Source organism: Tachyglossus aculeatus, chromosome 25 (genome assembly GCF_015852505.1).
Source record: "Tachyglossus aculeatus isolate mTacAcu1 chromosome 25, mTacAcu1.pri, whole genome shotgun sequence".
In the NCBI taxonomy this organism is placed as follows: Eukaryota; Metazoa; Chordata; class Mammalia; order Monotremata; family Tachyglossidae; genus Tachyglossus; species Tachyglossus aculeatus.
In genome coordinates this window covers 12,295,486-12,321,432 of record NC_052090.1, presented here as the reverse complement: position 1 = coordinate 12,321,432, position 25,947 = coordinate 12,295,486, and the positions used below count along the sequence as shown (strand labels likewise).

General features: G+C 40.8%; 1 protein-coding gene and 1 non-coding gene across 2 annotated transcripts in view; one reads left to right on the top strand and one right to left on the bottom strand.

The window, feature by feature from the left end:
* Window positions 1-25,947, bottom strand: part of SPIDR (scaffold protein involved in DNA repair) — a 332,252-nt gene that overhangs the window by 238,715 nt on the left and 67,590 nt on the right. The window contains exon 6 of the mRNA XM_038766467.1: window positions 5,470-5,726. Within this exon, the coding sequence (XP_038622395.1) occupies window positions 5,470-5,726 (257 nt within the window). The remainder of the gene's footprint in view (window positions 1-5,469; window positions 5,727-25,947) is intronic.
* On the top strand, window positions 22,397-22,534 carry LOC119945626. The gene has a single exon (XR_005456286.1). It is a non-coding gene; the product is annotated as a small nucleolar RNA SNORA7 (small nucleolar RNA).

The following is a 25,947-nucleotide window of genomic DNA, read 5'->3' as shown; positions in this document are numbered from 1 at the left end:
AAGTGGTCTTCCACAGGCTTCACACCCATTCCAGATTGAATCCTCCCCCAAGGAGAAATTCCTCACCCACCACGGCCAGACAAGTGATCCCAAGGCCACTGAATGGCAAGTAACACAAGATTTCCCAAAATTGCTATGACGTTGATGCTTTAAAATCAGTTGGACTCTTCTTCCTTCATTTTACTGAATATAAATTGGATTCTATTTGTTTTAGAATGGATTTCTCAGAAAGACTATTCAAAGTAGTGACAAACATTTTTAAATGATTTTTAAAAAACCCAACAGCTAAGGATCACCTACTGTGCCTAAGACTGCGGTTCAGAATTACACATTTACTGCCACCCAGAGAGACATTTTTAAAAAGCAAGTTAAGGTGGCAGAACCAAGACAAAAAACCAGATCGCCCAGGCCTGGTTATTTCCACTCCATCTTTTAACAAGTCAACCGCACGGTTTGACTTGTACAATAAAGCAGAAAGAATGATCAACTTCCCAACATGGAAAGACCCATTTTGGCAGAGGGTTAAGTCCCTGCAACTACAAAATCAAATACCAGCGCTCTTACTGACATTCAGCATGACTGTGGGAAGAACTCTATGCATTTATTTCCATCAGTTAAGAAATGATGAACCTGATTCTCTTGCATTCTAAAAGGCAACTACATTCTTACACCTAGGACTGTGAAGGGCAGATGTGCAACAAATTAGAACAGAGTGGTGATGGCTCTGTGGAGTTCTTGAGGTCTCCATCCAGGATATCCTTGCAAAATGAGCTAGCACGATTTACCCTCACCTACAAGGAAATGTGTATTTCTCCCACATAAAAGATCTGAATTTAGACCTTGTTCAATTCTCCATCACCTCGCCCCCTCCTACCTCACCTCCCTTCTTTCCTTCTCCAGCCCAGCCTGCACCCTCCGCTCCTCTGCCGCTAACCTCTTCATTGTGCCTCGTTCTTGCCTGTCCCACCGTCGACCCCCGGCACACGTCCTCCCCCTGGCCTGGAATGCCCTCCCTCCGCACATCCGCCAAACTAGCTCTCTTCTTCCCTTCAAAGCCCTACTGAGAGCTCACCTCCTCCAGGAGGCCTTCCCAGACTGAGCCCCCTCCTTCCTCTCCCCCTCCCCATCCCCCTGCCCTACCTCCTTCCCCCCTGCACAGCACCTGTATATATGCTTGTACAGATTTATTACTCTATTTTACTTGTACATATTTACTATTCTATTTTATTTTGTTAATATGTTTTGTTTTGTTGTCTGTCTTCCCCCTTCTAGACTGTGAGCCCATTGTTGGGTAGGGACTGTCTCTATATGTTGCCAACTTGTACTTCCCAAGCGCTTAGTACAGTGCTCTGCACACAGTAAGCGCTCAATAAATACGATTGAATGAATGAACGAATGAATGAATATAGGGACCTTAACGACTACTGACCTCTCTTTCTGCAGCACAGCAGTACATCTTCACAACACTTCTCCTACAGAAGTGTTGTGAGGATGTACAGATTGTCTAAAACATTGTGCAATTCTGAAATGCAATATAAGTGCTTATCAATAAAACAAGTAATTTACCATTTGGTCATTTAATGTCGTTTTATAAACTGTACTATCACCATCACTTAATTATGCTACTTTCAGAATGAATTACTCACTGTGGATAGGAGACCTTAAACCCTTCCTTATTGAACAAAGAATCCCAGAGATTACTAAGACCATGAGCCCCAAGTGGGACAGGGACTGTGTCCAACCTGATTAACTCATATTCATTCAGTCATTCATTCAATCGTATTTATTGAGCGCTTACTGTGTGCAGAGCACTGTAGTAAGCGCTTGGGAAGTACATGTTGGCAACATATAGAGGCAGTCCCTACCCAACAGCGGGCTCACAGTCTAGAAGGGGGAGACAGACAACAAAACAAAACATGTAGACAGGGGTCAAAACTGTCAGACTAAACAGAATTACTGCTACATGCATAATACAGACTACTTTCCCCCCAAAAGAGGAACAAAGAATTTTGAGTTTCTTAAACTCAATGTTATGGTTCTACCCCAGAACTTAGAACAGTGCTTAACACCAAATAAGCACTTAACAAATACAACAATAATCATCATCACCTCAAGTAGGATGCAGAACTAGTTTGTTGGTCTACACTCTCTCTCTCTCTCTCTCCTCTCCCCCCCACCATAGGACTCCGGCATTCAAATTTCACCATAAACCTCTCTTATTTTAATGTCCACTTCACTGACTTTTTTCATGTCATGAAACGAAATATTCTCATTTCCCCTTAAAAAGCAAGCATGAAAATGGCAATTGCCAGCTGGTCAGGAGAAATGAATGATCTAATTTGGTTCACATATTAAAAATTTGGGAAGATAATCAACAAAAGACACGGCCCCAGCAAGAGGCTTTTTCACAGCAAATGGGAGCAATTTAAAAGAGAGTTACTAAAAGGTAGAAGCCTGGACAGCCTTCATTCATTCAGGCCCACGGGTGAATTTTGGACTGCTGTGGCTGAGACCACATCCTGAGAGGTAAGAACAGAAATGGAGAGATTCCACATCCTCCACTCCACTGGGTTTTGACCAGGAACTGGAAATAGCTGGCCAACAATACTGGATAAACTGCTTCCCTCTCAATCTTCTTCAGGAAGCTTGAAGGGCAATCGTGCCCTCCCACCCTGCTTGGCAGCTGACCCTAGAGCTTGACCAGCCCTGTAAGATCATCCCTGGCCCCTGCCAGAGTAGGGCTGGGTTTTTCTTTCCCGGCCCAGGGAGGTTTGCAATAAACTAAACAAAGCCATAGCCTGGACCTGAAAAAAAACCCACACAATACAAACCCTGGGTCAATGAGCACTCACATGTGGTTCTCCAACTGAGTATTGCATCCTTAGGTATTGTGACAGATGTGACTAAAGCCACCATCCAAATATTTGTTAAAACCCCCCGACAAAATCACCCGTGAGTACTCCTAGTTGCCTCAAGCCCTCTAGGTGTGATTTCTGATCAGCTGTGCACCATCACAATGTGATTAAGTGCCACCCGGCCAAGTCTCTTTCATTTGTAATATATACTGCTTGGCATTCCAAACACTGCTGTCAGATATAAACATTCACTATGAAGGGTAACCATCCCAGGGAAGAAGAATTTTCACAAAGCTTCAAAACAGTATGGCACTTTGACGCCCACTACTTCTTTAACTGAGAGGATATGGAAGACGCAAACCCTTAAAAACTTGCCCATGGTCAGGAAATGAATCAGAGCCAGGCACTGAACAAACAACCTTTCGATACCGAATCCATGGCTTAGCTAGATGTATAGGTGCCACCCCCTCATGCCAGGTAGGCATTTAAAAACACGTAGCTGGGCTGTTGTTGGGCAATCCAAGTCCTTTGATTCAGTGCCATCTCTTTTCTCTTTGGCACTGGGTTTATTTTCAGAGCTTCTGCTGTCTTCGTATGATGCAAACTGGCAATGTTTTACTGTTTGGCTAATCAGAACATTTTGTATTTTCAGCCGGTTGATAAGAAAAGTTTGTCCTATCAGGTCAATTAATAAGAGATTACTTTTCACCATCTCCAAAAGGGAGTTATCGGGGGTCTTCGTGTCAAAAAAAAATTCTTTATACAAGAAAATTAAGTCCCAGAATGTGGTTCAGGGACTCACATGAGTTCTCCAAAGATCATGGATGCCTTCATGACCAGAAGATGCTGCCCTTGTCGGGGAAAGACTGGGGCTTAGAAGAGCAGGAGAGCAGTTAAAGAGTAGTGACTGGACGGGCAAAAACAGAGAGGCCAGTCAGAGGCAGAGGGAGCCTGACAATTCTGGGAAGGTAGTGAAACTTGGTCTATAGACTGCAAACCCAATGTAGGACAGAAAGTGTGCTGAACGTGATAAACTTGCATATACCCCAGTGCTTAGAATAGTGCTTGACACATAGTAAATGCTGAACAAATACCAGAAAAAAAATTATAGGGAACCTAGTGTGAAATTTAAAAGTTGAAGACTGGATACTTAAAGTTGAAACAATGTCCTTCGCAGAAAAAACCTGAACAACAAACAACAGCTAAAACAACAGATTTTATAGGCAAGGTTTTAAATCAGAACACTCTGATAACTCTAAAGTAATCACAGAGAGATTTTCATTTCTACTTCTAGATAAATTCCAGATTCTCGAGTTTGGGGGTCATTTTTATCCATGGCAAAACCATCTTCAGTTTTCTTTCATTTTAATCTGGCAGTTGGCTGAGGCTTTAGAAAAAAAATAGTTTCCATTTTTGGCATGATATTAAAATGTTTTATACCATCACATATCTTCATCTCAACTTGCTTAGAAATGTTATGCTTTTTTATTAAAAGCATTTCTTCAAAGTGCAATGATACGCTTTAGCAGTAGTAAATTGATTTTTTCAAAAGTGTAACCAGTAGAAAGCATCACTAAATACTTTCATTTCTTTCTTCAAAATCAGATATACATCTCGTTTTGGAAAGGTAATGAGTTGCAGGTGAGGGGGTTTCAGGGTACTAAGCTCAAGCGTTTAGTATAGTCCTCTGCACACAGTAAGCGCTCAATAAATACAATTGAATGAATGTACCCTATAGAGTGACTTTACCTCTTCAGAACTAGCTTAGTGGATAGTGCCTGGGAATCAGAAGGTCATGGGTTCTAATTCTCGCTTCGCCATATGCCTGCTATGTGACCTTGGGCAAGTCACTTCACCTCTCTGGGCCTCAATTACTTTATCTGTAAAATGAGGATTAAGAGTGTGAGCCCTGCGTGGGCAGGGACTGTTTCCAACTTAATTTGAGTCTACGCCAGTGCTTAGAACAGGGCTTGGCAATTGGTAAACCCTTAACAAGTACCATAATTATTACTATTTATAGATGGATTCCCCCCTCAGATTGAACTAACTTTAATAGTAATTATAGTATTTATTAAGTGCTTACTATGTGCCAAGCACAGTACTAAGTGTTGGGGGTTGGTAGAAGATCAGGTTGGGCACAGTCCCTTGTCCCTGCTGGTGGCGTCAATGGTTTGGAATAAAACACACTTCCTTTCGCTCTCCTCTGACAAGGAGGGATAAGGAAAATTTCATTTTTACATTCATAGCCTTGGCTAATTATTGCAATCTCTATTAGCTGTTTGAAGCAAGCATTGCTGTAAGATGACACAGTTTCTGGTTGTGCACCAACAACGACACTCCTCTCACCATCACCATGACAATAAATACATGTGAAAGCACGGCACCCCCATGAGCTGGTCACTATTGAAATAGTGAATGTGGCATGGTTCCAGAAGACATTTCCAGAAGTTGCGTCTTTGTTAACTGCTTATCGGAATTGCAATACTGTTCTGCCAACTCTCCCTCCCAAGTAAACAACCAAGTTAAAACAAAAATGACATTTTAAGCCTAGTTTGTTTTCTGAAACAAATAGAAAAAACTTTGAATTGGAGGAATTTGAAATCAAGGCATTTACCTCAGTAACTTCCTTTTTTTGGCTGAATTTTCTGGAGTCTTTGAAACCACATCTGCTCGTTTCTTAGGTGTGTGCAAAAGTGCCTGTGCAGATTTCACCCAGTCACTTGCTGATCTTCCTAGAAGTTGTCCCACATCGGCTCCCCCGTCCAAAGGAAGTTTGCAGGCAAATCCAGGATTAATGGGTACCACACTCTCTGAGTCTTTTTCAGAATTTTCACTGTCTGATGGATACTCTAGAATTTCCGTATGGACTTCCTGGAGACACAAAGAGATGTATTAAAAACAGTGGTGACTTTGTAGATGCAGATAGTAGCATTTTCCGATATTTCATACACCCTGGGTTTCACACCCTTAACTTTAATACGCACATTTTTAAAAAGCCAGGTCATGTGTGTAGCAACTTCTGAGGCTATAATGTGCCCTCAAAAGTAAATGCAGTTGAAGTGCAAACTGATCCTATGTAAAATGTGATTCTCCCTTGCTTGACAATCCACCAAATGGTTGCTGTAGTAATGATTACTGTCAGCAAAAAAAATCTCTATATGGTAGTTCCTGAAAGAAAATGAGTTTTAAGGAGATGGAATACTAGACACCAGAGCCTCTATTTTCTTTAGTAGCCTTATGGTACCCTTTTGATCAGGGAAAGAAACAAACTCCCTCAATTGATGTGGGAGGTGATATGATGAATATGAAACGGTTCCACTTAAGGGGATAAATGGATTATTTCTTTCTGAAAAATAAATATTTTAACACAAAATGTAATCTTAGATCATGAAGTAATAAATAATGAATCATGATAGATACCGGGATTGAAACACACTTTTTTCCTACAACTATGACCAAGGTAACATGCTCCTTTGCAACACTTTCTGTTGTGACAATCGCCTTCAGCATTGTAAACAATGCAAACATGCTCTCAGCACAGATCCACTAATTGGATGGATTGATGGTCAGAGTCATTCATGGAAAAGGATGGATGACTTAGGGTCTGAAGGACCTGAGCAAAAGAACTGCAGACTTTTATACACCAAACCCATTTAGGGCTACCCAAAGTGACCACAACATAGTGCCAACACTATGCCTACTTCCACAGACCAGAAGTTTGGTGCCTGGGAAGTCACCCACCAAAAGTGCTTCCTCAACCTAACCTGTGCCAGAATAATCAAGAATAGGCCAAGAGGATACAGAGTTTCTTTGTCAAAAATGTGCCTTTCAGTTCTCATTTCAATACCTAACTCTCAGGGCAAGACCTTGGCCACTAAGAGTTCAAAATGGGCTACGTATAAAACGTTGCCAATTCAGAGAGGACATGTGGATTTCTGTATCACTCATTTTTGGTATGTCTCCTCCCCCAGCCCTTCAAATCACTCCTCCCTTACGACATGTCATTGAAATACCCTCAAGGGCACACAAATCCGCTCTGTATGTACGAATGGCCAGAGACTCTGGAGATTTCGTTCCTCCTATAATATGTGATGAATCCTTTTGACCTGTGGGGCTAACTCTACATTCCACTTTCCCGCTGGGGCTAATCTGTAAGGAAAGCATAATGCTGGCACAAAGTGTTGCTGTGTTTTTGGAGCCATAACATGAATGTTTAGGTTCTTGCTACTTAGCCATTGCTATCAAGCCCACAGCCCCAAAGAGATTCCCATAAATCCTCACATACAAGGCCAGCTGCAAAACAAGTTTTTTGCAACTAAAAAATTCTCGTGTAAACACAATGCTCTCCGAATTTTTATCTGAGTCTCTGAGCAATCAACCCGATATCACGCCAATTCCCTTTGGGCCATTAGTCAGAGAGCACTTTGCATCCAAGTTTCTATTTCAAATGTTACGGAAAAGGGATGACAAGAACAGCAACACACAAGGGTCAACTGGTGTGGTCTAATTAGACGACTGGAGCTGAAGCGTCCTCGCCGAAGACTTCAGTGTGTCCAGTGCAGAAGGCAAAATGCAATCCGGGGGCCACATCCAGCCTAATTGATCAATTCTCTCTGGCCCATCAGCCTGTTCAGCAAAAGTAAAAATCTGTTTAATTGCAAGAGGACAAAAATTGCATTCTGCAGGGTATAGTAGGTGCAGAATTGGAAGGATCCTTTATACAACAAAGACCATAACAATTGTATAAGTATGGTGAACAACAAAAAATGCATGTATATGGCTCTCTAGAACTTAATGAACTTCACCAAGTGGTTCTTCAGCCTACATAATCTCCCACCCTGGTCCCATTATATCTACACCTAATAGGCGTTAATTGCTTAACAAATATATTTGTGTACCAGGCATTGGGCACATTTTAAAAATCAAAATGAAGAAAATTAAAAATCCCCCTAACATACACACCTCACCATCATATTAAGCAGCATGGTGCACTGGTTAGAGCGTGGGCCTAGGAGCAAGAAGGTCATGGGTTCTAATCTCGACTCTGTCACTTGTCGGCTGTGTGACCTTGAGCAAATCACTTCACTTCTCTGTGCCTCAGTTACCTCATCTGTAACTGTGAGCCCCATGTGGGACAGGGACTGTGTCCAACTCGATTTGCTTGTATCCACCCCAGTGCTTAGTACAGGGCCTGGTACATAGTAAGCGCTTAACAAATACCACCATTATTATAACAAGCATATTTCCCTTCACTTCCTTCATTTCACTTCCACAGTTTTCTTACGTGCCACTAATCATAAGACATATTTTCTTCAGGCAGTGCATCTGATAAGCTGACCCAAGGACAAACTAAATCAGTGTTATTTTTTCAACATTTTCTGTGTGCAGAGCACTATATTAAGCTCTTGGGAGGAATTCCTTGCCCACAAAGAGCTTGCAGTCTAGAAGGGATGACAGACCTCAATATATGTACGTAAGTGCTGTGGAGCTGAGGGTGGGGTGAATATCAAGTGCTCAAAGGATACAGATCCAAATCCACAGATGATACAGAAGGGAGAGGGAATAGGGGAACAGGGATAAAGAGGGCTCAATCAGGGAAGACCTCTGGGAGGAGATGTGATTTTAATAAGGCTATGAAGGTGGGTAGAGTGATGGTCTGTTGTATATAGAGGGGAAGGGAGCTCCAGGCCAGAGGAAGGACATGGGTAAGGGGGTAATGGTGAGATGAACGAGATCGAAGTATAGAAAGGAAGTTGATGTTAGAGGAGAAAAGTGTGTGGACTGGGTTGTAGTAGGAAAGCAGGAAGGTAAGCCCCTTCCTTCCTCTCCCCCTCGTCCTCCTCTCCATCCCCCCCATCTTACCTCCTTCCCTTCCCCACAGCACCTGTATATATGTATATATGTTTGTACAGATTTATTACTCTATTTATTTATTTATTTTACTTGTACATATCTATTCTATTTATTTTATTTTGTTAGTATGTTTGGTTTTGTTCTCTGTCTCCCCCTTTTAGACTGTGAGCCTACTGCTGGGTAGGGACTGTCTCTATATGTTGCCAACTTGTACTTCCCAAGCGCTTAGTATAGTGCTCTGCACACAGTAAGCGCTCAATAAATACGATTGATGATGATGATGATGATGGGGTGAGCTGATTGAGTGCTTTAAGTGTTCATCATACAGCTTCTCTAAAGATGGTCATTTGGTTACCAACTAAGAACTGTCAGAGTAACCAGGATTTAAAACAGCTCTTACATACACATTTAACCCTACAAAAATTTTTCCAGGGCTGTACACCTGAGTTGAGGACTTGCTACTACAGTGATTAAAATGTCAGTTATACCATCTTTCATCCAAAGATCTTAAAGCTCTAAACCTTGTCCACTGATAATTACTTGCAGGCTTCCTAGATGCAGAATATTTTAAGTGGAAAAACATGATACTTCTAAATAAATCCATATTACCTTTCATCTCAATCTCAGAGCACTGGCAAAATCCCACACATTATCCACATTTTTCCAGAAGGGAAAACTAAGGCAGAGGTAAATTTAAACAGGTCACAAAATGAATTGACGTTGGGAGAACTAACCATGGCTTCATAAACCCAGTATTCTTGTCTCCTGATCCACCGCCCGACCTAAACAGTAAAGCCTAATTCCTTCACAGGAGAAACACCGAAAACCAGTGTTCAAAGTGTGAACACACATTCCAGAATTCAAAGCACTGGAGTGCTTTGGAATACACAAGGCAAAAAGGCCCTTTGAAACTAAACTGAGGTCAAATGAAAAGAATGGTTGAAAGACATGTTGTCACTATTTTTATAGGCTTGCATTCACTTAGCAGGAGTCAATATTTATTCCGTGCTGCAGAAAATTTCTTCAGGAACAAGAAATTACTCCAAGAAACTCAACCAGAAATAAGTATTTCAAAACACCAATTCATGAGTAAGCTAACTGTTCATTTTTAGGTACTTTTGATCTTGACAGTCATTTACTTAACCTAGAAATAACAAGACTCCCCACATTACAAAGCTAAGTTGTCACTACCTTCAGAAGGCTGTATAGTTATTTTGTTATGGAATTACTCCTCCAGACAATTTCAAGTGAAAACCATCTCTTACAACAGTATACTTTAGGGAGAAAGTAAATTTACTCTCCATTTTATGTATTTACCTATGATGAGCTTGCTCAGAAGGAAGGAGCGGGAAATAAAGAGGTGAGATTTTCATCTTTATCATGCCAATAAGATGATAGTTTTTAACAAAACTTAGCACAATTATTCCTGGTAAATTGCCCATTCCAATCCAGTGACCTGGCACATTTGTGCAATGTTTTTGCTACTTGGGAAATTTTCTCTCTTTCCGAAACCATCATTACTTAAAAAGAGGAGTGATTCTTGGCATGAATTATGGGTTTCTAGTACCAGAGTCAAGGTTTGTTTGTTTTTGACTTGTATAAAAAATTTTTTCCAATATCTTTCTCATCTCTTCTCTGAAAAGTTACCAGAAAACACCCTATGAAAACTCTTTAGTCCACAAGAGGGTTATACAAATAAAATGGAAATGTAAATAAGTCTCTTCTAACAGAAAAGTGTCCACAGTGGTTAGGTATGCCGAAGGACACATGGGCTCAAATGGGTAGTCAAATGAAAGTGGACAAATGATCTTTCAGACTGATGCAATTTGCTACTTTAGTCAGATACTAGTCTCTGAGAAATTAGGAGTCAATACTGGGTTTCTCCTCATACGACGCAAGTACAAATTTTTTAACTTAAGGGTCTTTTAAGTGGGGGAATGTTCAAACTAATGATTTTTAGGTGTGAAGGAGAAGGGTGGGAGGGGGATTGACCGCCTACCACCATTTTACATGAATTAGGAAGTGGAAAAAGTCCCTTCTCACTTTCCAGATAGGAGTCACCCAACATTTCACCAAAATCAAAATATGCCCACTCTTAGCCATATTAATAGATTCTGTCAAGACAGGAAGGGCCTCTAAATAAAATCAATGTTTCCGCATTGCTTATACTGAATAACCACTCTACGTAATGGTATTAAAAGTGGTCTGACATTTGAATATTACACCCTTCCATCTAGAAAACAAGGGACATGGAATAATAATAATAATAATGGTGGTATTTGTTAAGCACTCCCTATGTGCAAAGCACTGTTCTAAGCGCTGTGGGGGATACAAGGTGATCAGGTTGACCCACTTGGGGCTCACAGTCTTAATCCCCATTTTACAGATGAGGTAACAGGCACAGAGAAGTTAAGTGGCTTACCCAAGGTCACCCAGCTAAGTGAAGGATCTGGGATTCAAACCCATGACCTCTGACTCCCAAGCCCGCACTCTTTCCACTGAGCCACGCTGCTTCCCCGTGTGTGATCAGCATGCCAGCTTTTGCTTTTTGGTCACAATTTTGTGGGGATTAAAGGTGAGGTAAGAAAAGAAAAACCAGAGATTGAAACTTCGGCTAAAATAAGGATTGGCGGTTATCTGTGAATTCTTTTAGTAATGTCGTGTTCAAATAATACCACAGAAAAGTGGAATCTAAATGGTGGCAATTTGTAATAATAATCATATAATATACGACAGATGAATTTTGTGGTTAAATAGCTGTTCCAGGCAATGTGAAGGCAGAAAAACACAAAATCAAATTTAAAAAGCTGACAGACCATTTCCTCTCTCAAGTCACTACTTGTCAAAGTAAAATATTTTTACCTGAACAACAAATGCTGACAGTTCCCCAAGGAAAAAAAAAAACAAAAACAAATAAAAGAAACTGGCGGACTCTCTTTGGTCAGTGAGCATTATCTTTGGCTTATCTCATGAAATTTGCTTGTGGCATTACCACAATACCAATCTGCACTGCAAAATTCCTCATAAGATTGTCTGCTAGTCATACTTGATTTTTCATTGCTCAGTGAATGCAGAAATTAGCTTCTTGAGGGGAGGGATCATATCTACTAAACCATTCACACTCTCCTAAGTCCTTATTAGTATTCTGAATGTATTAGATATTCAGTAAAGACTAATGATTGAAATGCACTTGCTAAGCCCTGCCTTAACCTTATTTGATTGCCTTATTTTAAAATGAAAAACAAAACATCTTCTAGAGTTTAAGTCAACCGAGTCCAGAGCATCCCACCAAGGGAACACTCAATAGATGCTACTACTACTACTTTCCCTAAGTAATGCTTTGACCATTCTTCATTTCTAGATGGGTTTATATTGGTGGAAATAACAAGCATTATTAATCTAAGTCACTTGAAAATGAGATTTAGCTCTAAATTAGTTTAGTACAGTCTGGTATTGTTTTTCAGTAGTGTTTCCACAACAGCAAACAGCTGCTGTTTAGGCAATATGGCCAAACAAATTATTTCAGGGCCTCAAAATGAGTTGCTACTCTTCAGAGGAAGTCATATTGAAGTGCTAAAACAAAACAGTCATTTATATAGAAAAACACAGAATTTTTCCACTTTTCCCCTTCATAATTTGTTTTCCCTCACTTTTGAAATCAATATAGTATGCACTTTTTCCTTAAATCTTTAGTGTTGAAACCAGTAGAGTCGTGTTATATAACTTACACACTTCACACTAGTGCAGAGCAATACAGAATGGAGAAGACTACCTTTGGTGGATTTTGAAAGAGAAGACGATAATCTTATATTGTCCCTATTTTGTTTTAATTGTATGACATACTAAACCTTTGTTCCTTCACCTTTGGCTCAACAAATCAAGGCAGGATGGTGGGGGAAGCCCTACACCCCCTTCTGACACACTTAGAATATTAAACTCAACCATCTTAAACAGATCTACATTTAAGCTGTGTAGAGCTAGAGCTACAGCTCAACTGTTCATCATCATCAATCGTATTTATTGAGCGCTTACTGTGTGCAGAGCACTGTAATAAATGTATAATAAATGTAATAAATGTAACTGTTGTAAATGTATGTGATGGACTACCGCACCTGTTGGGAAAAGGTGGATTTCAAACCCAGAGGGATGGAGATGCTTTGATCTTGAAACCTCCACAAGCAAGGCTTAAGTTATGAGATGGGCTCATTTCCACACAACCAGCCCACCCCTCATTTCCTCACATTGTAAACACAATTCCCCCTAACTATGCCAACAGAGTTTTATTTGTAGACTTTCTTTTAGACTGTGAGCCCACTGCTGGGTAGGGACTGTCTCTATGTGTTGCTAACTTGTACTTCCCAAGCACTTAGTACAGTGCTCTGCACCCAGTAAGCGCTCAATAAATACGATTGAATGAATGAAGAGGTGAAGCTGGGGGGGCAGGGAGAGAGAGAGAGAGAGCGCGCCTACCCCATTTTACTGTTCAGAATACTTTCTACTACACTTTTCCCTACTTTTCAGTAGGGCACCCGATGGCATCCTCCTCTTCTCCCATTCCCTTCTGCGTCACCCTGATTTGCTCCCTTCATTCATCCTCCGTTCCATCCCCACAGCTCATATGTATCTATCTGTAATTTATTTATTTGCGTATATTAATGTCTGTCTCCCCCTCTAGATTCTGAGCTTGTTGTGGGTAGAGAATGTGTCTGTTTGTTGTTACACTGTACTCTCCCAAGCGCTTAGTACAGTGCTTTGTACACACTATGTACTCAATAAATATGATTAAATGAATGAATGAACTCCTGTATGATAATGCTAATAATGATAAGAATAATTGTGGTATTTGTTAAGTGCTTACTTTGTGTCAAGCACTGTAGTAAGCGCTGGGGTAGATTCCAGATAATCAGGCCCCACAGGTATTGACTGAATCCCCATTTTGCAGATAAAGGATCTGAGGCACAGAGAAATTAAGTGACTTGCCCAGGGTCACACAGCAGACAAATGGCAGAGCCAGAATTAGAACCCAGGTCCTCTGACTCCCAAGCCTGTGCCCTTTTAAGAGACATTGTAGAAAAAAAGTGCCTCATATAAAATATGCTTTAAGCATCCATAATGATGTATCACTTTTTCCTTCTACCAACAGTAACTTTGCCAAGGCCAAGCAGCGGGCCAGCCCTCAGGGTGCAGACAGGGGAGATGCAGCTGGGACATAAGGCTTCGGGGAAGACAAAAGGAAGACTACAGCAGTAGTTTTGAGCTGTGGGCCAACAGGCAGCGGAAGGCTTTCATCACTTGGGCACATTTTTGTTGAGCCAATGCACAACGTCCATTTACCAAATATTAAGTAACAGTGAGCGCTCCCAGCAGCACCGGGCTATCTGCTAGTCTGAGTTTGGCCTCCCGTCCCTGACTCGGATCCCCGACAGGAGGATCAGAAACAACAGAAACAGACTTTGGGAAAGTGAAGCGAATTCAAAAGGATAATTTATTTATTTTACTTGTACATATCTATTCTATTTATTTTATTTTGTTAGTATGTTTGGTTTTGTTCTCTGTTTCCCCCTTTTAGACTGTGAGCCCACTGCTGGGTAGGGACTGTCTCTATATGTTACCAACTTGTACTTCCCGAGCGCTTAGTACAGTGCTCTGCACACAGTAAGCGCTCAATAAATACGATTGATGATGATGATGATAATAGAAATGAAGCTGAGCATTTAATGGCCGCTTCAATGCCAATCGTGGCACTTTGGCTTAGTGGAAAGAGCACAGGCTTGGGAGTCACAGGTCATGGGTTCTAATCCCAGCTCCGCCACTTATCAGCTGTGTGACTGTGGACAAATCACTTATCTTCTCTTACCTCATCTGTAAAATGGGGATTAAGACTGAGCCCCACGTGGGACAACCTGCTTACCTTGTCTCTACCCCAGTGTTTAGAACAGTGCTTGGCATATAGTAAGCACTTAAATACCATCATCATCATCATCATTTCCATTGGACTGTCGTTATTGCATTACAAGGGAAACAGCAGCCAGGGTGGACGTGGAGGAGGAAAGAAAGGAAGAGGGGGAGGTGGGAGAGGGAATGGGGTTAGACAAGGACCATACTCCTCTGAATTCCAATGAAGGGGAACTCCTGAGGTAGAGGGCATCAGCAGAGGAAGCGGCCGCCACAAGGTAGAGAAGTGGATAACCAACACGGAACTTACATAACAACAGGGCATAGGTCCTCGGTATGGCGGTTCTTTTCAGGACAATGCCAGTTGTTCATTCCCAGTACACTTCCCTGCAGCAGGGAAATCACACCTGAATGTTTACAGGCCTTGATCAGCAAACCACTTTATCGATAACTTGCCCACAAAATAGTATCATACTATGTTTCCCTTGAAATTTTCAAAAAGTTTTAACGGGGGCATGTCCTATTCTTTCCTGGGGTGGGGGGCGGGCTCTCTCTCTTTTCTCTCTCTACCATTCCCTTTCCAGGACAACCAAATTGCCTCAAAAGCTGCACAGGCTCCTGCCTCTATGTACAAACTATTTTTTTTTACCAAGTAGTTTTCTCTGATGAGCTATTATTTCCACTCTTCCCCCATTACCTCAATTCTTCAGGACGCTGAATAAAGGGGACAGATGGAGTGAGAGCTTCCTTTAAACCAAATTTTGTGCCTAGTCAATCCGGAGGTTTATAGAACTATTAGGGCAAAAACAGGACCCAACAAAGAGGTAGGAACAAACAGACTAGACAGAAGCCAAAAGATTAAGAAGCAACCTGTGGGCAGAGCTAACCACAGTGGCAAATGAAGTAATGAAACAGCTGAAACACTGCTTCTTTTAATTTTCAAACTTGCAAGCTTTTGATCCTTATATTTATAGAGGAGATTAATTGAAAGGTCACGTTAATGGAAAGGTCAAGCTTGGAGCAAACTACTCCGCGCAGCCCAAGTTAAACCAAAAGAAAAATCACTCTCCTGATCGTCTTATAAACTTAAATTTCACTCTTCTCCTCCAAAAGATCCTGGGAGCTAAACTAACGCTACGTACCCCAGAACCTTGTCAATTAAGATGGGAAAAAAGGAAAGGAGAAAAAATTAGTCAGAAACATAAAGAAGAATACACATATTACTCAGCATATCACATTAAATACGTCCATCAAGGTCAAACTGCAGAGGAAATCCTAGATAGATCACCAGAATTAAAATCCCTAAAAACCACAAAAACAGACAGCACTGTTGGTGCCTTGGTTGAATAGACCAGTAATGAAAGCTTTGGGAACCCAGTGACCCCAACATGCTGACTGGGTGTTGACTCAGTACTGACTCAAACACAAAATTGATCCTCCCACCACACATCTTGAAGCCCAGTGGTTTTTCTCTTGGAGATCGCCCAACCAATTAATGACCAGGCCCAAACCTGCAGAGCTTGTTAAGATCTGATGAGATCACGGACGGAGAAGCCACGACTGCATTAGTTGCTATATCAGCCTTAAATTCACCCGAGCTTCTAGGCCATCAAACTTCAAGTCAACGCTACAAAACCCATTAACCGAAGGGTAAGGGAATCAGAAGATCCTGCCTAGAATCTGAGTCACGGGGGCAGATGGGTATACCATAAAAGCAGGCAAAAGCCAAAATACAAGCATGAAACACTTCAAGGATAGCCCCACAGAGTATGGGCCAAGGATAATATGAGAGAATATGGTGCAGGAAGTGTCTTATATTCCATTCCGAGCTACAGTTCGCTATAACTTGATCTTCTACTTAGTTGCACTCTGGTTCCTTCTTCCAGTTTTATCTTGGGGAGATGGAATCTTGTATTGGGAACTCGAGATGATGGAGCACAAAAAACATTCTTGATTTATACTGCAGAGAGCTACTCGATTCCCATGTTCTGATTCACACAAAAATAAACGTAAACCACACTGACCCTTACTGGATACTGTGTGAAATGTCTTTTCCTGGCCAGGTTAGGAGACAGTACCCTTTTGCTAATAAGTACAGTCTCTTCTTCCTCTGTTCCTTGGCAGTAACCCGCATATGGAGATAGGAGAGTTGGAAAGAGAAGTGGAGACCAAAAAAAAAAAAAAAGAAAAAAAAAGAAAGCCCACTCCCAGTGGCTACTGGCAAAAATGGGGTTTGTGGGACAGTCAAGGTCAAGAGAGCAAGTATAGACTGCAGAGCATATAATATAAAGCAAGAGAGACGCCAAGAAAAACCCACACTGAGTGCAATCCCAATGCAAAAGGGCTAGAACTAGTCCATTAGAAGTAGAATGGCTGCTTCATTCATACATCTACAATGTCAGAATGGGAGGCAAACATGTTTTGTTGTCTGTCTCTAGACTTCTAGACTGTGAACCTGTTATTGGGTAGGGACCGTCTCTCTATGTTGCCGACTTGTACTTCCCAAGCACTTAGTACAGTGCTCTGCACACAGTAAGCGCTCAATAAATACGACTGAATGAATGAGTGAATGAACGAGGCAACATGGTTTGGTGGTAAAAGAGCACAGGTCCAGGAAGCAGAGACCAGAGTTCCCATTGTGATTCAGCTACAACCCTGCTGCATTACATTAGCTAAGTCACAGCCTTCCTGGGCTTCACTTTCTTCATTAGTAAAATGGGAAAAAATACCTGCCACTCCCTATCTCACAGATATATTCTGTGGACAAAATACAATAAAGCCCTTTGAAGAATAAAAGTGTTAAGGAGACTCAAGAGTGTATTACAGCATCAAGCTTAAGAAATCACCACTACAACAGCTTGCCCCAGAAAGCTGGCTTTTGTTTCTAGCCCCTGCATATCATCTTCACCTCTCCGCTTCTTTCATTCAATTTGCTGTGTGCAGAGCACTGTAAAAAGCACTTGGGAGCATACAATACAACAAAGACACATTCCCTGTCCAAAACAAACTCTCAGTCCAGCAGGGGACACAGATATTAATATACATAAATAAATGAATAAATAAATAAATTACAGATATATGCGTGCATATATATACTTCTCCCATCCCTTTTCTCTGTCCATAAGCAACCACTCCTTGCACACATGATCTTAACTTGGACTTACTTTGGCCTTGCATCAACAGTATTATTACATTATTAACCAAAACTAGACTGAGCGCCTGTTGTTGGGTAGGGACCATCTCTATATATTGCCGATTTGTACTTACCAAGCACTTAGTACAGTGCTCTGCACACAGTAAACGTTCAATAAATACGATTGAATGAATGAATGAAGCACTGTACTAAGAACTTCAGAGAGTACCTTATAACAGATTTGGTACACGTTTCCTGCCCACAAGGAATTTATAATCTGGAAACAAAAAGCTTACAAAAAACACAAAAGAGGAACAAAACTGTGGAAGATACACACACATACCTATATATTTATATTCTCCTAGGATTTTTTTGAACAAAATTCCAGAAAATGGCTCAGTTTTTAAACTATAGGACAAATGGCAAGTCTCCATTTATTAGATATTTCACTTCACTTTCTCCAGGATCACAGAGACAGAAGTGTAAACTATCACTTTTCAAAGAAAGCCACCAAGAAGGCACACCACAGGTTTATCAAGATTTGCAACAAGGAAATACATCATCACCCAGCAAGCAGTAAATGTGGAATTTGTTTCCACAGGAACTGCTGCAGGAAGAACATATCAAAGATCCAAGAAGGGTTTGGATGAACAGTTCATTATGAATTACCAGCGGGCAACACAACAACAACTGTGGTACTCGTTAAGCACTTAATATGTGTCTAGCAATGTGCTAAGTGCTGAGGTAGACACAAAATAAACCGTTCACACATGAACTAATAGGAAATGTAAAATGGTTTATCCCCTCAGGACTTGAGGCTCATTGTGGGCAGGGAATGTGTGTTATAGTGTACTTTCTCAAGCACGTACTACAGTTCTCTGCATACTGTAAGTGCTCAATAAATACAATTGATTGATTGATCCCCAAACATCTGGGGGGATGTCAAGAAGGACAATCATCCTTCAGTTCCTTCATGCATTCTGTTGCTACTAGAGGCAGAATACTGTGTATCTGTGGCTGCTGAAGTCTCAGAGAAATTGTATATCATACCCAGCCTCTCTTTCAGCTATCTTGAGCTACAGAGCTCAGGGAGACTGGTCGAGAGAGCGTGGATGGCTCAGCACAAATTGTCGCCACTACTCCAAAAGGCAACTCTAGTGCATACTAAGTTGGAGGAAAGGCCCAATTTTCCCCCTCTGAACCACTGGTTTCTGAGCATGCCTTACCCCAAATAGAAAAGGGACAATAAAACTAAGCACTTAGTACAATGCTTTGTACACAGTAAGCGCTCAATAAATATGACTGAATGAAGTGAACAACTGTATTTTCGTGAACTAAGTACACAAAATACTCTCTCAAAAGCACTCAGTCTTGTCACTGGCAGAAGCATCTTTGAACAAGACAACTCTACTTAGCTGGGTGGACCAATGGTCTGATCCAGTAATACTACTGCTCTCACACTTAAGATATTATGGTATAGACACCCCCCAAAAAAAATCACCCTGATCTGACTCCTGACTGATAAATTGTTCAAAATCAAGGATCAGGCCAACAGGAATCTAGAGAATCCTAGCTCAGGTGGCAGCCAGAACTGCTGCTTTTGCATTTCCCAAAGACCTCGCACATTTGGGATTGGAGCAACCAAAGAAACTAACTAGCAAAAAGGGAGGCAAAGATGCATTCAAAGTAAAAACGAGTGGAAAAAACACACACATACTAAGTCTCTTATTAAGTTTACGGAAGGAAATCTTTGGGTCAGTGGGAGTTCAAACAGTTGTTAAAGATTGAATGGGTAAGGCCCTTAAAAAGGAAGGAGAATTGGGCTAGCCAGCACTGCCCCAAAAGAGTTGCCAGTTTCCACTCCTGAGAGTAGTTAATCATTACAAAAAATCACTGCAGATCTGCACAGTGTTAGCTATCCTCGGTGAGCAGTGATTGGAAATCTGAAAGAAACCAAGAAAAATTGTCCCAGCACCTCCAAGATACGGTGTGGCACATTAAAGCTTGAAACATGGTTTGTTGCTCTGTGTCAGTATGGGCATGCAAAATAGAACCCAACCCATTTGGTTTAATTACATTCCTAAACATTCTCAGTCATTGTCATGTCCCACTCTGAGGCCTTTTATGAAATTCAACTAAAGCAGAAGTAAGAACTAAACCAGATTATGATGTCCAACTCTACTGCTGGTGAGAAAAACCAGTAGCTTCACATCTTGCATGAAGAACGACTAGATTCATTTTAACACTAGTTAATATTTCGTAAACAATGGATTCCTAATTCTAGGTTTGTCTTCTGTCCGACAACCAAGGTACTTCATAGATGTTATTTAACGAGCCTTCAGAACAGCCTGTGAGTTAACGAGGCAGGAGTGATTATCCTCATTTTATAAAGGAAGAATCCAAGACAGAGGACCATTTTCTGCACAAGACTAACCCTTGGTTTCCAATCAATTCAGGAAATGAACAGTGAACAGAACCCACATGTCCTGAGCCCTACCCAGGGACTTTTCTTCACAAATGGCTTCCTCTATGATTCAGAGTCAGCCACAGAGACTCAGTGGTGTCTGGGGCAACAATTGACAGGAAGAAAGGTGGAAAAAAGGGGGGAAAGCTAAAGAGGAAAAGGATCAGGAGAAATGCTTTGATCATCAAGGAAGCAGTGTGGCCTATTGGAAAGAGCATGGGCCAGTCTGTCAGAGGACCTGGGTTCTAATCCTGACTCTGCCAATTGTTTGCCATGTGACCCTGGGCACATTATTTAACATCTCTGTGCCCCAGTTACCCCATCTGTAAGTGGGGATTACATTCTCTTGCCTCCAATTTAGACTATGAGCCCCATGTGGGACAGTGACTATGTCCCACCGGATAAACTTGTATCTCTAATACTAAGAACAGTGCTTGACCTATAGTGAGCACTTAAATACCATAAAAATGGAAGTATACAATCTGTTTTGAGGTGTTCCATAACCTTGAAGTTTAGGCAAAGATAGAGATATTCAGGGTTTGTTTGGTTTTTTTAAGATTTTGAGGTTCAGTGTTTCAGAATGCTTGATTCAGTCATTGTTTCAATAACTGAGGATTGGGCTTTAGAACAATTTTTAGATTTTTATAGACAATAGGGGATAAAGATTTTGGAGGAACAGGAGAATTTTGGAGAAATAATTGGTTCTTTGGCATTCATGCAATTCTGTGAAATATCAAAAAAGGTATGAGCATGTTACTTAATGAATTTCCTATAAAAGAAGGAACAGCTTTAATAGGTCTGGAAAGGACTCCAATCTTAGAGATTCGATGGGAATTTTCTATTTGAGCAAAAAATTTTAAAAACATTTTTGATCTTGATGATTTTTTAAAAAAAACCCAAATGGCCATAAAATTGTCCTGAATTTGATTTATGCTGTCATATTGTTATTACTTACTTGAAAACAGGAAATACTTTAAAAAATGCCACAAAAAAGCAAATCCAAAATTTAACCACAACCATAGAACACTTTATTATTGTGAAATGCATACTTTAGGTAAAACTTATTAAAGAAATGTCATATATCTTAGAGACTTAGCTGTACTCTAAGGAAACATTTAATTAAGCATTAACCCAGGTGCATACTCGGATCATAATCCAAATAATAATAAAAGGTTTCTTGGACTTCAAAAAAATCAGTCCCCTTTTATGGAGGATACAAGCCCATTATGTAGGAATAAAAATCTCAATGAGGTTCCTAGAACATTTTAATTTACACAACAAGGTGTTTTCAGAATCTAAACAACATCAACCCCCCTTAGTGGAAACTAACAATATCAACTAAGTCTGGCCAGAGAGCTAAGAAGTAGTGTTAGAATAGGTCACAGCAGAGGTGCTGTGCTTTAAAAAGTATTTTGAACAGGCCGGACCTAAAAATGGAAGGGAGAACTGCAGGGAAGGAAAAGACAAAAAAATAGTACAATATGTGGGATGCCAAGGGGTTTAGTTTGTCTAACCCTAAAAAAGCCAATGGGACATTTGGGGAGGAGTAAGTCTCTCCTGCCAACAGTAGAAGAGCTTCACCCTCACCCCAACCCTCCTTCTTCTTTAAGCAGAGTTGAAATTTCCTCGGAGAATTTAGGAAAAAAATCCTCAGTTTGCTATACTGTTCTGAGTCCTGCTACCTTCTCCCCATCCCCTTCCTTCCATCATCTGTTTGAGCCCGGATCGCTGACGGAAGAAGACCCATGTAGGCAGGTCATTTTCTCCCTAGTCAAGATATTCTTGAGGTAAATAGGAGGCTAGGATGTGTTAACTTGGAATCCCAAACTTTTTCCTTCCCCTTCCCCCAAGCAAAAGTCTTGATTAGAAAGTTCATGAGCCTTAGCACTTAATGAGTGGCTACTGTAATTAGGCAATCAAGCTTTGCATTCCCACATAAGTAGCATTAAATATCGTTGTATAAATCTTGGTCTTTACCTCTTTCTGTTGGTATCCTTATCAATTTGTAATCATTTATCAAATCTTTTCTTTGGCAATTATTTTGTTTAGGTGTCTGGGTCAGCAATGATTACTGGAGTCTTTGCAGAGTTAACAAATGGGTTCTGGCCAACAACTATAAATCTCTTTTCTTCCAGACTGCTCCGAACACAGAATCCCTATTTTAATTATTTTTAGTCCTACTTTAATGCTAGTGTTCTCCTCTCAGGATGGCACCTGGAGAGTTTCCAGTACTCTACCAGTCTCGCCTATGGGAGGGAGACTCAAGCAGAGGCATACCCATTCCATTCCTAGTTTGGGCAGTGGCTAGCGAGTGGAAGGCAATCTGCTACAAGTCAAAACTCACCTGTGGTGGGCAACAGTGGCGTGGGAGAGAGTTGAGGGGAGACGGCAGTGGTAAACCACTTCTGTATTTTTACCAAGAAAACTCCATGGATGCACTACCAGAACGACTGCAGATGGAGGTGGAGTGTTCTGGAAGAGATGTGTCCATGGAGTCGCTATAGGTCAGAGATGACTCAACAGCATAAGACAAAACAAGACTTCAGTGTTACACAGCTAAACAACTCCAATTTCAATCACCCAGCGCCAGAGCTTATGAGTCAAATAAAAAACACGTACAACAATTGGGTCTAACGAGTTCACTCTCACATGTATGATGATAAGTTTAGCAGTGAAAGGCAGGAACTCTGGTGGTGGTGTCAACGGAGACTGTAAAAACACAACCATAATACCCTGATTTTATGACACTTTTTTCTCCCAACTCAATCTCATGTACATAAATGTACCTAACTTTCAAAATGAGACTGAATTGAGCACTGTCTATCAAAGAGGAAAAGGAATTGATGTAATTCTATCCAAAACCCAATCCGTCCATAAAGGGTGTACAGGAGAGCCTCTGTAAGATCGGAACTCTCAGCTTCCCAAACCGCCAACCTGGCACTTGCAGATGCAGGACACGCTACAGCGGCACGCAAAGCCCTACAGAAACTAGAAAACACAGCATACAAAACTATTTGCACACTTTTTAGTTTGTGTCTCTCCATTACAGGTCATTTCAATTATGCCAGCGTTTCACAAATAATACAACTTCAAATGGTTCATCCCAAAAAGATGGTGGGTTCCACTAAGAAATCTATTGTGAAGGGGAGGAAAAAAGCTGCTCTTCCTTTGAAATGACTGATCAAGTCTGATTCAATTTGATACGTGACTATCTGAATTGGGCATATCAAAGGTCTTCGTTCTTACATTAAAATGCAACAGGGCCCACAAGTAGTTTGCTGCCCAGCACAGGCGAGTTTTGACTTACAGCAGATTACCTTCCACTTGCTAGCCACTGCCCAAACTAGGAATGGAAATGCCTCTGCTTGAGTCTCTCTCCCATAGTTGACACTGGTAGAGTACTGGAAACTCTTCAGGTGTGATCTACTAAATTATAAATACATTAAACGACATTATCTTCAGGAATTTCAAAGCATCCTATGGATCCCCCCCCCCTACCTTGGAATTAATGCCACTTTTCAGATGGGGATAGCCAATGCCTATCAGATTAAATGATTTATGGAGGTCATTTAGCGGGTCGGCAGGGGATAAACTGGCTATTTCTCTCGCTTTCAGCAAGTCTGTCCTCTGTCCCATGCTGATGTACTAGATGCCTTTACGCCAGTAATTTTATTTCTAAACAGCCAGCCTTCTTTCACCTCAGCTCATATTGCAGAGTTCTAAAGGCTCCAAAGCGAAGTCCCTGTTTACAGAGACCTGGGAAGGGAGCGCAACAGCTCTGTAGCGATGGGAGGGATCTGACATCCGCTTGGTAACACACTCGACAACTCCGAAGAACCTAATCATGTGCGTCCTTATGATGCTTTTACATTACATTAGGTTACATATGTAACAGACGTGCTCAGATAGGGATGGCAAAGGGGTTCCCAGTTTTACTGTAGTCATGGAGCGCAGAAGTCAGAATTAAACACAGAGTAGACTTCAAGACTACCAGTCTAATAGTCTAGCCTCTGGAACACCACCCTCTACGGCTATTTAAAAACTCTGCCTTTTTTTTCCCACAGAAAAGAAACTCCCAAGAGCTCTAAAATCACCTCATCACTTCAAGGTTTTTCCATAGCTAGCCCTCTGCTGCTACATCAAGCACTAAGTGAGCAACACAGTGGATCAATAACACCGTAATGGATCAAGAATATTTGTAACAAACAGTCCATCTTATACAGAGAACACTCGGAGCACTTATGTACATAACCATAATTTATTTTAAGGTCTGTCTTCCCCTCTAGACTGTAAGCTCCTTATGGGCAGAGAATGTGTTTACCGACTCTGTTGTGTTGTACTCTCCCAAGTGCTTAGTACCGTGTTCTGCCCACAGGAAGCACCCAACAAATTATCACTGATTGACTGATTTCCCAATAATTGGGGTCCTCAGTCCCTTCTTTCCCCGGCGTAGCACATACACCTGCACCCAACCACAAATGAGTAAAAATTAAAAAACTACGTGAAGAAGAACATAAGAAATGTAAAAGAAACATCGTGATAGGTGGGTACCATTCTGGGCCATCAAATCTTCCCAGTTCATCTATTTTAATTAGAATGCTATCTGCTTTTAATGACATTTCTTGTAACAGAAGGGTTTGCCTTCTTTATTACATTAAATATAGTTGAAGGGTGGATTATCCAGAACAAAAACAGTAGATTAAATTTAACCATGAAAAAGAAGAGGGGGTGGCATTGAAAATGAATAAAGCACTTCCAAAACTCTTGGGGAGAAGCCCAGAATGGAGACGAAAGAGAAAGACACACTCTCATTTTCTGAGTAGACATTAAAAAGAAAAACTCCAATGGCCAAGAATCCATCTTCTCCTAAATCAGAATAATGAAGTACAAAAGGGGCAGAAAGAGACTTTTAATAGGGAAGTTTTTTTTTTCCCCTCAAATCTTAGGGGATTTCTGATCATATTTATATAAAGATACAAAATAAGGGTTTCAAAGTTTTAGAAAAACAATTATGATTTTCACATATGACAAGAATATTAATTGAAACCTACTGACATGAATTGGAATTAAATATACTGTTCAATTTCCGGGGACTCTTACCATAATCACTGAACATTTCTAAAAATATTGTAAATGACTGATCTACTTAATGTTTCCATATGTTTTTAAAAAAGATCATAGTTTTGACACTAATCTGCCAAATGAACAGAAGTTACACTGTATAGCACGCGTTTGTGGTAGTAATGGTGTTTACCCATCAATGGTACTGAGAACTTATACTGTACTAAGTAGTTGGGAAAGTATGAGTTTGTAGACACGATCCCTTCCACAAGGAGCTGACAGTCAATAAGGGGAGACAGACATTAAAATAAACTACAGATGGGGAAAATAGATTATGAGGCTATGCACAGAAGTGAGATTTATTTTGCTTTTGTGCACATCCTCATATTCTTATTCCCCCCTTCTGTGATTTATTTAGTATGTCTGCATACTAAATTGCATATTCAATCACTCAATTTTATTCTATTTCCTCTTGGCACATTCTTATTGGTAACAGAATGAATATGCCACGGTTAAATAAAATCAAATAATTGAGTACGCAATTTAGTATACAGATTTACTTCAGTACTGAGGATGGGTATAAATATAAAAACATAGTGCAAGTTGGGGTGATACAACTTGGAGTGTTAGGAATTAATCAAGGCAGACTTCCTGGAGGAGGTGATATTTTAAGAGTCTTTGAAGAT